Genomic DNA, 15,445 nt, shown 5'->3' with positions numbered 1-15,445 from the left:
ATTCATCACTCCACTCTGCCACTTCAGGTCCCATTTAATTACACTCTGCCAGATAGTTAACCACTGCAAAAGTCACTAAGGTAACACTTTGTCTTGTCTCGTGGTTCTTCATGCATTTGCGTCTGCAATGTGACTTACAATGATAGACAGGAGTTTCCCATAAGTGAGGTGAGCAGGGATATGGTCAGGCTTGGCCCTGAGGGACTCTCTGTACCAGTGACCTGCTTCTTCCAGGCGGTTCAGCCGCATGTAGGCCTCTCCTAGAGAAGGGGAAAGGTCAACGTTCGATTAGACTAGCAAACTAAAAATGACTATTGTCGAAAAAGCAGCAATTTTCTTTTACAGAATCTCAGGGTTTGGTAGCAATCGTCCTAAAATGATCTATAATAGGTCCCTGCTCTCAATAACAGTAAAGGAAAATATGAAATATGTGCAGCTAACATATATGATTTCATTTAACAAAATTGTGTTTAAAAAGAGAGATATGACTGTTTGATTCATTATGACTTTTTTTATTGGCACACTAGTTACTGACAGAATTCAGAAATGTCCATGCTGTAGATTTTTATTTAGTCATGTTGTCATATTGTACTTAAATTATTTGAATCTCTCTACTACAGAGAGGCCGCTCAACAGAAAACAGCTCAATTTAAACAGGTGCAAGACAGATAAACTGATTTGAACTCTGCTGCCCCTTATCCACAGGGTTAGCATTCCTCACATGCTGAATGAAAACTTATTTCCCCCCATTGTAGTGCAATCTATTACACATCATCCTCTGAAAAAACAATACTTTTGTTTGAAACTCTGAGATTTTGTTTGATCTGAGGACATGCTGTTGGCTCCTGGGGTAAAATGACAAGCTGATGACATCAGCTTGAACAAAGTATCCCCTGGACATCCCACTAATGCAAACACTGACCTCCTCCAGTCCCTCCCTCCACCTGACTAAACACATTTTCCCATTTTCATTCAGAGCTTCCAAGGAATTCATGTGGACACCTCCCCGCAATCTCAAACATGACATCGGGATGAGCTTTCAATAATGTAATTAGTTTTACAATAACAAAAGAAGGGATGTGATTTATTACGCGGATTAGCTTCAATCATCTTCAAGGAGGACACAAAGTCTGTGCACGCATTTAAGAGCTACAGTGTTGGAATCAAACAGGTGGTTTGAGTCCTCTGAAAGTTTATTTTGGCAATGCGTTCATGTCAATTTGTTGAATTCATCTGAAAGCTCAGATAAAATGGAAGACCAACATCCACAATGGAAACAAACATTACGTTTCGTCACCGTAGCTCGAGCCAAAGTCAGCGCTGGACTACAATGTTTTCGCTCGCGTCATAAAACAATCACGAGGCTGTTCTAGTAATTGTATTCATTGAATGATTATGTTACTTTACATTTCAAAGCAGGTATCACCAAAGTAGTGAACTTTTAACCCTGCAATTTCAGTTGCTGTCTTTGCAAACAAAGAGTCAGGGTCAAAACAGGCTCCAACAGTAACTTACCCATCATGTTGAAAAGGCTGTGTGGTGCAAACTGTCTGGGCATTTTCTGCACCGCTTCCTTATAAACAGACAGGGCCTCCTATAGTGGAGGAAAAAATAGTAACAGTAACAATAACAGTAAGTTCAGTTTTTGTTTTGCATCAGCATAATACAGGCCTTGTAAATAATGAGGGACTCTTTGTGAAAAACTGGCTTTTCTCTACACAGTTGCGTGTTCAGTTCTAAATGGTTCAGTATTTAGTCCTACATTAAGGAAAAGTAAAGTTGTAAGAAGAATGTATCGTCACAATTTTAGCAAAAAAAGCCACACCACTTCATCAGTTCAACTCCTTAAATTTTCCCTCAGTTCTTTCAGCACAAACTAGATGCACAAACCTCCTGCTGGCCCTGTTCATGAAGCAGTTTTCCCAGGTTGTACAGGCAGCTGGTGACTGAGCTTTTGTGGGCGTGGGGATCCTTCAAGTTCTCATCGGGAATGTCGGCACAAGTCAGGAAGGTGCGTTTGGCCTCTTCCAGGCTGCCCTGGTTCATCAGGATGATTCCTGTGTTCAAGTAGGCCGCTGTGAGGAGGACGGGAGAGAAAGACAGAGGCATTAAAACATGATGGATACAATTATATTAAAAAGGGTATAATCCGCAATCTACATGTAAACAACATTCAAAACACAGAATCTGCTGTCTTTTAATCCTCCACAGACTAACGTTAGAGTAGAGAAGATAAGGAGGATCAACAGAGATTTAGTTGGGGAAGATGGACATATCTGTACAATAATGCAGCCAAAAGGCGACAGGACAAAAAAGTCAAAAGCAGATAAAACTGGCATAAATAAAGAAAGTAAGAAATAGAATGAAGTGAGGCTAAAATGGGATTAAAGTGGGAGAGAAGACCTGAAGATACCTTATCAAATGAAAAAGGGCTCTGGAAATAATTGCACCTTTTGTCCTTTCTCATAAAAACTGTCCTTGGCCAGAGTCTGGTATAGTAAAAGACAGACCCCTCATCTCACATGCGAGCACTCAAGTGTGAGATTGGATCTCATCATTTCACTGTCAAGCTGAAACAGCCTGATATGGCCTTCCCAAAGTGACCACAGAACATCTAATTCAGCATTAAAATCACAGCATAATGGTGATCCAATAACAGACCCTTAGCTCACATCTAATGAATCCAAACAGTCAAATTGAGTAATGTGTGAGTACATCTAATTGCTGATAACGTTTCCGTTGATCACTCCAGTCATCATCTCTCTGTCCGGTTTACTTACATGCCAGCGTTGGCCGACTCCCAATGGCTAGTTTGTAATAATGAAGTGCCTCAGAAAACCTCTCATTCTCCTGTAGCAGTAAACCCCTGAGAGACAAAAAAACAGACAAAATGTGAGACACAACACAAGAATTATCTTTTTCTTTTATATCTGTGTCAGTTGAGTAGGCTTTGACCAAAATTACAGCATGTCAAAGTGATGAGGAGACTTTGAGTGAAAGTTAAGTAATGAAAACACAAAACTGCAGCAGCTTCTGTATCCTTTACCCAATATACCAATGCATAACCCCAATATACCCAACCATCCATCATGTTCAAATAGCACCTCCATTTTAAAGACTGCAAAAACATCATTGTTAGGTTTCCCCCCCTCTCTCTGTGTTGCTTTGCCAGCTTCCTGACACTCGTAACTTGAGAGGGAACAGAGAAGTGGGGAGAAAAACAGTGCCACCAGAGACATGGGTCTACTATGAGGTTTTGGCGCCTTTGACACTTTGTGTCGAAGGATTGGAAGTGGCTTTGTGTTCTCCCTCAGGCCCCGAAAAACCACGACTAATCAAATCAGCAGCAGAAGGTACAAAGAGCCAGCAGGGACACACAAAATTATTTTCTCTTTGCTACACTCTTGCATCACATTTTGCTCTGTGGCTCACTTGTGTCTTTCCCCCTGTATCACATCTATTTTTGTTTTGCCTTTTTTAAACTCTTCCTGTCTGTCACTATCCGTCTTCATCCCGTCTCCCTTCTCTCTTTCTCTCATCTCATGTCCCTTTCTGCCTTTCCTGTTCTGCCACTGCGATTTCAAATGATGGATGGGATGAATCAGAACTCCTTCGCGTCAAGATGGTGCAAACGGAGGGAGGGGGGATGGGCATCTTTAACACTTACAGGTTATACAGCATGTCAGCCATATTCCCTCGGTAGTGCAGGGCATTTCTGTATGCCCTCTCTGCCTCCGCCATCTTGCCTTGGTTCTTCAGTACGTTTCCCAAGTTGCCCCAGGCTACAGGAGACAGGTGCAAGTCAAGAGAAACACTTTCAGAGTGGAAAAACACAATGTGGGTATTATTTAAACAGTGGTTAGTGTGCTTGCAATATTATCACAGCAATGGCCATTACTTGCCAGAATAAACAACAAATAATTACTGCATCTTTTGTTTAGTTGTGAACATGGTTATACTTAATTCAACTATTTCAAAGCCAGTCTTTTATGTAGGAGCAGAACGGGATATTGTGGTTTTCTTTGTGGGCTTAACTGTGTTGTAGTTCCCCAAGCAGAGTTGTGTTACTTTCTCACATACCTTCCCACTTTTTCCACATCTTTCCAGATCATATAAAAGGCAAAGCATGGCTATAAATAGTGTGAGCTTCAGGAGACAGGCCCAACTTAAGGATGTGGTAAGTAGAGCTGGATATCATTTGAAATTTTTTTAAATGTTTTTCTACAAAACCCTTTTTTTCCTGTTTAACAAGGTAAGCCAAACTTCTCAAATGCCTGTGTTAATTTTGTCAGTAGTACAAGAACTTTGCCTTGCAAAATTTAAACAGCAAGACAGTAAACTTGTGAATAGCAGCCACTGTGGCCACAACTGGCAGCTAGGGGCTAATTTTAAATGCTAAAACATAAGTTAACAGTAGCACAAGTGAATACAAGGCATTACATCAGAAAAATGACTCATTAATACCAGTTACACAGCAATGTCTAAAGTTAGCTGACATTATCTAACATTAGCCACCTAAGCTACTGGTCATACAAGACCAGGTAAGGCTGTTTTTTTTGCTTTAAATCTGGAAATATCTGATCAAAGACAAAGTCATGATAACGATATAATACCATCTTTTGATTCTTGACAGTTTTCAATTTTCAATCAACTCAAAATTACTCAGGTTTGATACCCATCCCTGATGATAACTGGTGCCCTTCTTACCTTTTGCAGGGTTCACACTAATCCCAGACTTGTAGAGATTCTCCTCATTGCTCCAGTCCCTGTTTCTTTGAATAGTTCTTAGCCCATTCAGCAGCACTAGCCCCACACAGAAACACAACAGTAAGGCCTTGCAGCCTCTAGTCCTCAGTCTGACATACAAGGTTCTTGCACCAGCAGCAACCAGTAAACAGAAGCCTATACTGGGGATGTATAGTACCCTCTCCGCAATTACAAAACCTACATAAAAGAACAGGTTGGAGGCTGGGATGAAAGGCAATGATAGTACGCCCAATGAAAATAGTACTAAGTTTTCTGTAGGGGGCAGGGACGTCCGTGGAAGGCAGTGGTGAAGTCCAGTTGACCCATTCAGGGTGGTCTTTGGTGGCCCCTGGTCTGTGTTATGGTTTGTGTCGACAGCATGGTAACCATTCCCATTTGTGATTGATTTCCCATTAGTGACCTGGGCTTTCCCATTGGTTTCCTTGGCTTTAGAGATGGGGCAACGAAAGTCAAAAATAACCAGGAGGACAAATCCACCATAAAAGGCAACAGTGTGAAGGTTCCTCCAGTCTGCCAGGGACCTGACCAAGGGCAAGGCGTCCATGGACCAGTCGAAACTGAGCTTGTCGGGGCAGAGAAGCAGCCAGGCGTTGGCGGCAGGCAGATGGAGGAACGTAAGTGTTCGAGTGAGAAAATGTGGCGAGTCAGCTGCAGGGTTGTCAGAGTTGGAGAAGTTGGGAGGCTTATTGCCCATCCAGTAGAGGCGAGCTGACAGCAGGATCACTCCCCAGGAAGCCAGCACACCGAGACTCAGCAAAACACTGATGTTCTTTTTCTGAAAGTGAAGAGAGAAGAAATAAAATCATGCTAAAAAGGAAAACACCTAAATAAACATTTCAGTCCAGAAGAGCTTATTCAAAGCCACAACATTTTGTCTGTGTTCCAAAGCACCTGAATTTGTTTTCATTTTAGGAGGATATTTTAATACTTGTCAAGTTTTTCAGAGCTGAGCCACAGAGCCAAAAATGGACCTATAAATTTATTGTTAGTCTCTGCAGACAACAAGTTATTAAGAAGGATGTTCAAGACTTTCAGTATGAGCTGTTAGGGTCTGATTTATTAATCCACATTTGAAAAAAAAAAGGAAAAACACTTCAAAGAAATCCCAGATTTATAATTCCACCACTGTATAGAAACAGAAACTGTCCAAAGAAATCTCTGGAATGTTTTCAATGGCTGCCTTGGGCATAAACCGCTCTCATGTACGATTACACAGCTCTCGGTGACACTGGCATAGTTCTTAAATTTAAAATGCACCACAGCCAGAAACAACACCACTTTATATACAAGAAGAAATATGACAGATTCAAACTGGTGAAAGACACCTTAGAATTGGAATAGCTGTGTGGTGGAGCGGATGTCACTTTCAGTCAGCAACAACATGACTGTCAGGAAAGAATCCTTTTTAATGGAATATGTCATATTCCAACTGGTAAAAAAAATGCAATATGCTTAATTTCACATTTAGTTTCCAAGTACATTCCAGTAAGTCAAGAGCTTTTATTAAGAATGACAAAAAATAAACTCAAAAACCAATGTCAAAGAATGGAGCAAAATTCCAATACTTTGATATGGTTGCTTATTGAGGATATATTTCTACAATTTCCATACATCAGTAATCCACATTCCCTTCAGTTCTGACCTCGTTGAGGTCAACTTTGAAGTAAATTTGAAGCATGAGAAGCTTTTCCTCACAAGTCTTTCCTTGTTGTTGTGTCAGGGTTGCAGTGAGTGTGACTGGTAATCAGCTTAGGACTCATTGTGTTGGTATGCAGATGCTGTTTACATCTCATAAGAGCATTAATTCTATAGCATGATCACAATTAGGTCCCCTGTCACGCAACACCTTTCACCCAACTGTCTCATGACATCCAACTTGATATTTACTACTGCAACCTCAACCTTTATAAACTTCCAAGATTGAAATAACATAAGCTGAAAATAACGTTAATCTCCTAATGGCTGTATTTATACACACTTGTAGTGTTCATTTTGTCAGCTATTACTTTATTTAGTCTTAGTCCTGTGTCAAATGTTTTTGTTTGTTGTTTTTTTTAAAATCATATTTAGTCAACCTCATCCTGTTCTGTTTTTTTTAGCTGACTGAAAGTCTGGTCATTTTAGTCTTATCTTTGAAAGAAAACCATAACTATTTTGAAATAGTTTTAGTCGATGAAAACTGTTGACATTTTAGTCTTTTTTAGCCATCAGATCATATTGAATATTTCAGACAATGTAGTCTAGCCAAAACCAATCATTTTTGTCATTTTAGTCAAACTTATTTCACCTAAGATTGTATCTTATTATCTGATGAAAAACACAGGTTGAATGATTAAAAATGCAGCTTTGCAGAAAGTTTCTGGTCTGATGGGATCAATTTAAGTAATACATCCAGACATGGAACATGTTCTGGTTTGCATATTTGTTTTGAACCAGTATGATTCAACAACTGGGGCCCAATACTCTCTTTAAAACTATTATAGCTGTACAGACAATAAAACGTTTTGAAACCAATTTTTTGGTTGCCCAATGTACATGACAAACTAAAGTAGTTAGCCTAATAAAATTGAAAGGAATAGTGTAAACACACAAATTGCAATCTGCTTGCATTAAAAAATAAAATAAATAGATCTGAGGTTGGTGTTAACAAGAAAAAAAAATAAAGTGCCCTATGGACTTAATAATGACATAAGGTTAACAAATTGCCAAGTGAGCTAGTTCATATGGCATCAATATTAAAAGGTTAAACAAGGCAAGGTTTGCTAGAATAACAACAACAGTGATAAGGAAAGGTAATGTTATATACTGCTATTTTAAATCAATAGAGCTGTCTACATGGGCTGTGTAATGGCTCACGTTTCACTTGCACTGCATACACATAAACATGACCTGAAGTCTATTTTCCTCCGTTTTATGCATGTAACTACAGGCATTTTGTATTGGGCTCTGAGCCCTTCAAAACGTGGGTGACCTTCACTCAACACTGCACCTGAACGCCTCAGTCTAGACACACAGACGGCACACTCGCTGATGCTGCTACTCTGCTAATGTGTTGCTCACGCTATGCCTCTCGTGATGCTATAATATTTTGTCTCCTCTTTTTTGTCAACAAAAATAAAGAGAGATTTTGGTTAAGTTTTTTTTTTTAAAACTACATTTTAGTCTCATCTTTTTGCGTCAACAATATTGCATGTTGATATAGTCACAGTGTTTAATGACGTCAGCGCCGTCTCGTCATCATCTCATCTTAGTCATGGAAAAAAAAGGTTGTTGACGACCATATTTAGTCATAGTTTCTGTTAACAAAATTAACATTACATACTTGGAAGGACATAGAGAGAACATTTGGTAGATGGCTCTTTAAAATTTGAGGAAAATGTCTTTGATGCATAAATTAGATTCCAAACCAGAGACAGGAACTATGTGATTCCCAGGGCCAAACTGTAATTCATTTCAGTTGCTTCACAATGGGCTTGTATGGATGTCTGCAAGTCTGCAATTTGAGATTCCAGTTGCTATGACATGACAAGGTCGCATGATCACATCCTTGACCTCTTCACTTTTGATCAGCAGCTCGTGAAATTACACTCGTCCAAACATAGTCAACACAGTCAGTGACAGTAGGAAGAGAAAAGGGAAGGCGTGGCCGTAAGGCTGTTGACAGCGTGACATTGTTTGGTTTTCTGATTTCTTCATGACCCTATTTTGAGATGATGCTGTCTGAAATCAATTACTGCTTAAATCTGATTTAGTGGTGTGTTTACGCTAAGATTAACTGAATCTGATTTAATTTCTTTCATTAAACACTGATTAAAATGTAATGTCATATATATTATTGACAAAGACAGCCTGGTGCAGCACTGAACAAAACGGTTATTGTTACTCACGCTCCTCCCAGAGTTTACTGAGTGGATTAAATACGACATAACATCATGAGGGATGATCACAGAGATGCTGCTGACTTCCTATTTTCTGAGGCCATTTATTCTTTCCAAGCACCAGTGTAATATGAACTCTATTTGAACCTTTCCAAAGGGAATTAGAGCTGCGTGTGTGCACACGACTGCATGCTCACATACTGTAAGTGCTCTTTATTCTATGCAGGACAAGAAAAGTTATATTGTTGATCTAGTAGTTGTGTTATCACTATTGGCTTTGATATGACTGATAATCACCACCATTGCAGCCTCCATAATTCAAAGGGGTTGATCCACTGTAGCCCTGATTTTGCTTTTATCTCTTAAGTTAGTTTATGCAACTACAGCAATAATTTAGACTCTGTATAATCCACTTTAAATATATTGCACAATAAAAAGATAAAATCTTTTTTAAAAGCCACACATTGCACAAAAAACAAGCTTTCATTTGTCATCAATAAAATTTTGAGATAAATATTTCCTCTACTACAATGATCACACTTGAGTAAGCTCATGTGCGCACTTTAAACGTACTATGATGGAAAACACAGTTCTCCATAACAAACCCATGTTAGGATTAGCATAAGAGGTTTAGTGTTGACTTGCCTGACCTACTGGCTGATGACCTAGTTGCTGATTTCGCCAAATGACAAATGGAGAGGCCTTTTCCCTGAAGAGGTTAGCTGAGGTAGGTAACCCTCCCTTCAGGAAGTGTAGGCATAGCTATTTACAGAAAGTCGCCTGTCAATAGTAAAATGGAAAAGGGCCAGTTCAACAATTTCAAGCAGTATAAAAGCCTGTGAGGAACTGAGAGTAGAAAAAAAATGGGATATTGATTTGGACGCTGAAAGGTGGTACATAACAGATAAGAGAGAGTGTCTTTTTCACAAAAAGGGGGATGTGCTTATTGATGGATGGGACCACATTGCCTGTCAAGGGAGGAAACTGTCTGAGAAATCCAATTTTGCCTGGGATCAGAAGATAAGCCAATGAAGAGAGTCATTTGTGGTATTTAGGTGAATGAGCTTCATTTTACCCCTCGCTGCCTTGTCTATTTCTAAATTGTTCCTTAATTGACTTCCTAATCAATCACACACAAACACACAACTCAAACTGCCAAGTGGAGGGCTGGTTCCGCTTTTCAGTTATGTATGACCATAAATCCACAAATTTAGCAACAAATACCTGCAGTTTTCAAGCCAACTTAACATAAGCTTTCAAATATGTCTGTTTTTAGGAGCAACCGGCTGCAGGTTGCAATTAAGCAGGTTGGTAGTGGAAGAGTTGCTGGGTTTTATCTCCTGTAAGAGTGGTAACCAATACTTGTGGAATGATCTTCTTGCTCCACTCGGTTGAACAAAGCTCTTCAATAACCTCATATCACCCACTAACAACTGAATCATTCCCTTCTCAACTGCTTCCTCTAATTGCTCTAAAAAGTATTTTAATCTCTCCACTTAACTGTTGATTTATTGATTTTCCAATCAATTCTTGCCTACATTTGCAATCTATCGTCAGAAGGATACTGGCAGGTGGCTGGGTACTATCATGACTTTGACAACCCTTACTAGTGGCTGCTTTTTGCTTTCTTGGTGACTTGAAAATCTAAGACTATACGCATGAAAGTAGCATAAAAACGAGGAAAAATAATTATGTTTTTAAGTATCTACAAGTAGGCTCTGACAATTAGGTTTGAAAACTAACTTCAGACAACTACACAAACTACACATTTCATGGACATCTCTCATTGTGCACGTTTTGACTCCTAGCAGGAAAAGCACAGGTGTAACTAATCACATTAATGATGGCTCAGCTCCATTTCGGTGTGCCAGTGAGCCGACATGCGCAACACCAGAGCCCACGTAATTAATGGTATAAGCTACACCTGTGTTTGACAAGGCAAACTGCCATGGGAAAGGTCTATTCTGCTTCTATATGCATGTCCTCGTTAATCAAAGAGAAATCTGATAATGCCATCACTGCTCAGTTTTTTACGATAAACTCAATTAACCTAAGTCTTTTTCTCATATTTGTGGCTATTCCCCTCCGTTATAGAGTTTTTCGAGAAACACGTCTGGTAAAAAAAACAAACATATGGTCAGCTAGCAATTAGCCTCAATAGTAGATCCCTATGCAGTTAGCTACAATAGCTGATTCAAAGGCTACTTTCTGTTTACTTTCTGTTGGACTCAGAGACAAGCAAAAATAATAATAAATTATTCATGTAAAATTAGACTTTATTTGGAAAGCTTTAAGAGGCTTGCGCTGCTGTCCTTGATAGACGCTTTGCCGGATTCACGTTTCACGAATCTCTAGAGCACGTGCAAAGTTAGCATGACCCACTTAAATCAGCAGTGCTGGATGTCGACTAGGTTAGTTTCCAAGTGTGAAAACATTTTCTATCAACCCCAAAACGCTCTCGAAACATACAGATAAAAATAAAGAATGAAACAACAACAAACAACAAAATGGGCCCACAATACAAGATGTTTCACAAATATCTTTTAGTCTCAAGGAGTCTGTTTTTTCTTCAAATTTCACTCTTTTCAGTTTCTACTGCCTGACTGAAATCCCTGGAAACTGTTTCTAGCTATGATTGATTGGACTTCATGAGATGCGTGTGTATCCATGGAGGACGGCTGGCATGATCCCCAGCCAACTGTCAAACCTAACATCCCGCTTACTCCAAGCCTTTGAACCTAACGCTCTTCCACATATCTCCTCCACTTTGGATCCTCATTTGGAAATTCAGTGTCAATTTCTTTTACTACCACTACTACTACTACTACTACTACTTCTTTTTACTCCCTCAGTCTATTCTGCTCTTTCTTATTTTCTTGAATTAACCCCTTCTCTCCATCTCCCTCCTTCCGGACTTAAACATGTTAAGCTCCCAAGCCTTCATCTTTTAACAGTGCCATTCATTATTAGCTCTCATTTTATTAATCTCAGAACTGTGTGGTCTGCCTGTTGACACTGTACCGTGTAAAGTGTTTACAACATGTTTGATGAAAACAGCTGGATACAGCTGACTTCATACATACACTGTTTAAAGCTGTTGTGGACTGACGCAAGACAGCAGGGAAACAATCTTCCGAACTGTTCTTGTTAAAGTCATGTCCAATTTAAACTGCTCATAACTCACAACCCAGCATACTGGGCTGATCATACATACTGTAGTATTTTTTGTATTTCTGTTTGTGAAGTTTCAATTAAAACTTTTTCTTGTTAACCCTTAAAAATCTATTTCATATGTATCTCCAAAACATAGATGAAGTAAATGAATGTATTACTATAATTTAACTTGCTGTAAAAGACCACCATTTAATATTATAGGTACAATTTTCAAGTCATTTTGAAAAATCTTGAGTAAAAGTTGAAGTGGGAGGCACATCGCTCTACTGTGGACAGTTCTTTCTCACTAACATGTGCATGGAAAGGCCTTCAGAGTTTTGGACACAGTATGTTTGTGCAACGCACATCCAGCAGCGCTCATATTTGATGCATTACTAGTGGCAATGCTAACTTGTGATGAAAGGCACAATGAGGCATGCATCCACTTCTTTTTCCAGCTCTCTAATGTGTGTCTGGATTCTGCTGACTTGGCACAATTCACCTAAGTCATCAGACAGCACCATGGCTGGCATTGAGAGGGCTGACTTTGATAAAGTGACCTAATTACCCCATAGTTCTCTAAGTGAAAGCCCTGCTACTGCTGGCACAGAGACCTGTAGTGAGATGGGTCACAGGTTGAAGCCTTGCACGCTGTCCACGAGGACGGCTGATAAAAAGCGCTGTTAACTTGGTATTTCAAGAGTTTTCTGTTTGAGTAAAATGTGGACATCAGTGTCAGAGGGGGTTTACAAAACAGGTCCTAGATGCTCTTGATGTCATCTGATTTAGCTTAGCTGACCCAATTTCTTACTAAGTTACTTGAAAGACTTTCATCAATTCATTCGTTCTATTGAGGCTCATTAGGAACAGCTTAAATGCACGAGAGTACGAAAATACAATGGGCCTCATGCAAGAACCGCTTGTACGAACAGATTAGTTCTTAATTGGCGCATGCAAGTGATTTAAGGCCCCATTTACACTTTCCACTTAAAATGTCTTGTACCCAGATTCAATCAAGCTGCAATTTAATACACTTTAGTTCAATTTGTCAAAATATAAGTCTATTTATGGATGGATAAGAATCAGATTTGCAATCCACCTTGATTGTCCTGTGCTATATGCAAATCAGTGTCAGTGTTAGCTGCTTGGTAACAGACATAAACTCCAGAAGAATAATCTGTGCACTGTAGCAATTTAGTTACAACAATTAACATTTAGCGATAACAGCTAGCTAGCTAACAATTCTCCATAAACTAAAACACATGGATCAAGTCTTATCACTTTCATGGGCTGTCCCTCATGGTTTCACCCATACATATTCAATAGTCAAACAGATTAGTGATCAGATAAACATTACAACAGTTCAGTGCACCTTCTGTGTCATTTTTGCTCGTTACAGGTGACAGACCCTGTGGAGGCTCTACCCCACTGTGCTTACTGACATACTGTAATTACAGTTGGGAGGAGTAAAGATTGCAAATGCGTCTTGTAGAGACTAATGTTTTTACACCTTTTCAACATCTGACCAGAATGCAAGCAGTTTGATTTCAATCTGTCTAAAATGCTTCTTATATCTTTTTATTTACAAGACACATGAAGTTACAAAGTGTAAGTGGGGTCTAAAAGAACTTGTTGCATTCACCAATTTTCTCATACTACGATTTTTTTCTTAGATATGAAAAAAAACCACAAGTCATGATGATTTCCAACAGCAAGACTTAAAGCACGGCACTGCAAAGTTCTTTTTTGTCTCGGGTGACATTTTGGTGACGGAAACTTGCCCACAAACAGAACGGAACAGGTAGCCTGGGAAATTTAGGAGCATCAATTATATGCAAATCTCATACGCACACAACTCATGAACAGGTGGTATTGATCAGGTTGAAACGAGCAATTTACGACACGTTTGTGCAATTAAGATTGTCTGCTGAATCAGACTTGGAAAAGATATAAGATGAGAATATGAAAATGTCTAGACATGCAAGACACAATGAAGATGCACAATGTTTGGCATTCCAACATGTTCATGCATGTAAGCTATCTAAAGAATATTCAGCAGCACTTGCAACAGAGCACATCATTTCACAGCCGAATGCTTCTGCTACACGATAATTGGCACAATATCCATCAAGCCGTCAGCTGGTCACACTGAACTTAATCTGCGTGTCTCCAGCGCTCATTGAGACAGATGAGGAGTCCGTAACACATTTAATTGCACACAGGTAAGGACACTATCAAATCCCTCCATTGTCAATGTGTTTCAAAGTAAAATGCTATTTGTCGTCTTTCATTTGGCTCCAGATGCACACACTGAAGTGCGAATTAGGAAATGCAAAGATTTGGAATATGGAGGATTAGTAGGAGTGAGAAAAAGTCTTTCCATCAAATCCAGCTGTATTTTTCTTCAAGGAACTATATTTAATTTCATACCTTTTCATTTAGAGCTTTTTCAGCAGGGGTTAGGTATGATCACTGATTCATTGTGGAGTTATTCAAATCAAGGTAACGATTAAAATTTCACCTCAGTATTAAAGAAAAACCCCAAGTCTAATCTTGCCTGCCAAGGTTTCATAGTTTACTTAAGGCTTAGCGGAGAGATTTTTACTTTTTCTAATACTAACAAAGGCTAACTATTTCCCTGGGCCCTGTCTAAAGCCTGGAACCTCATTCATCAACCTGTATGTTTTGCCCATTGACAAAGAACAAAGCCGTTATGTTCTCATGATCCTGGCATATAAAACTCATTTTGCCTTTAAATTTGCTTTCTCAACAGACTGCAGTGCTAACAGCACACTTTCCTTTGTCTCCATCTATCACTTTCTAAAGCTCCCTCTGTCCCACCTTGGCTCATTTGAAATCTCATCTCGGTCTGATTAGGGAGTTAATAGGATAAGAAATGGAGTGCTGGTCGAAGCGCATCTGTCCCCTCTGCTACACCGGAGTCGATTTGCATTTCCTTATTGTTTGCGGCTGCTGTGAGGCAGCGGTCAGGTAATGTAATGTGGGGGAGTTTTCATTCTTCTGATTCTCTGTGGCAGAAACAAAAAAAAATTTGATTAGATAGAAAATGCTGCTTGAATTGTGTTGCATTGTTTTCTACCACAAATGTTTTCTACTTCTCCATCTACCATTTATTTCAACAGCAGGTTAGCTGACTATGCCTCTATCGCAGAATATAATACAAGAGTAGCCAAGTCGTCCCTTCCCAAAGTGCTTTTAGGGCACAGTGAGTGAGAAAGACCAAGGACAGATAAAGGAAAGGAAGTGAGAGCATAGTTTCCCTCTCCCTCGCTTATTCTCCTCTCCAATATCCTCCTGCCTTTTGTGTTCCCATGCGTCAATCGCGAGACGTCTGGCTCATAATCGAGCAAGCGATTGCCCCCGTGGCTGGCCCCAGCACATAATGAGCTCCCTGCCAAGATAACCGTGACTGGGGCAATAGAGGAGGGCATTTGCCAGAGTGATAAACGAGCCAGATGTGCTGGCGGTGGTGGGAGGTGCTGAGGGGGTTGGTACCAGGACCTGATGGTTGGCACAGGGACACTGGACAGGGCTATTGTGTCTGGACAAAGAGGTGGAGGCTGCTGATGACATCTACGCTCCACCGTGTGATAAATCCAGTGGGAAAATGTGATTTTTCATAACGG

At 39.8% G+C, this 15,445-nt stretch overlaps 1 protein-coding gene across 2 annotated transcripts in view; it reads right to left on the bottom strand.

Moving 5' to 3' along the window:
• tmtc2a (transmembrane O-mannosyltransferase targeting cadherins 2a) overlaps positions 1 to 15,445 on the bottom strand; it is a 60,835-nt gene that overhangs the window by 11,886 nt on the left and 33,504 nt on the right. The window contains exons 1-7 of one of the 2 annotated variants that reach the window (XM_044343440.1): positions 14,640 to 14,779; positions 4,708 to 5,542; positions 3,668 to 3,782; positions 2,781 to 2,866; positions 1,891 to 2,075; positions 1,516 to 1,594; positions 139 to 260 (exon numbers count right to left, since the gene is read on the bottom strand). In XM_044343440.1, coding sequence (XP_044199375.1) covers positions 139 to 260; positions 1,516 to 1,594; positions 1,891 to 2,075; positions 2,781 to 2,866; positions 3,668 to 3,782; positions 4,708 to 5,461 — 1,341 coding nt within the window. In that variant the 5' untranslated portion in view covers positions 5,462 to 5,542; positions 14,640 to 14,779. Of the gene's footprint in view, positions 1 to 138; positions 261 to 1,515; positions 1,595 to 1,890; positions 2,076 to 2,780; positions 2,867 to 3,667; positions 3,783 to 4,707; positions 5,543 to 14,639; positions 14,780 to 15,445 lie in introns of those variants that run through there. The other variant, XM_044343439.1, reaches the window with a different exon arrangement.

This window comes from Thunnus albacares, chromosome 23 (assembly GCF_914725855.1).
Source record: "Thunnus albacares chromosome 23, fThuAlb1.1, whole genome shotgun sequence".
In the NCBI taxonomy this organism is placed as follows: domain Eukaryota; kingdom Metazoa; phylum Chordata; class Actinopteri; order Scombriformes; family Scombridae; genus Thunnus; species Thunnus albacares.
Note: the sequence above shows the minus strand (reverse complement) of the source record. Positions and strands in the feature narration are given on the sequence as shown.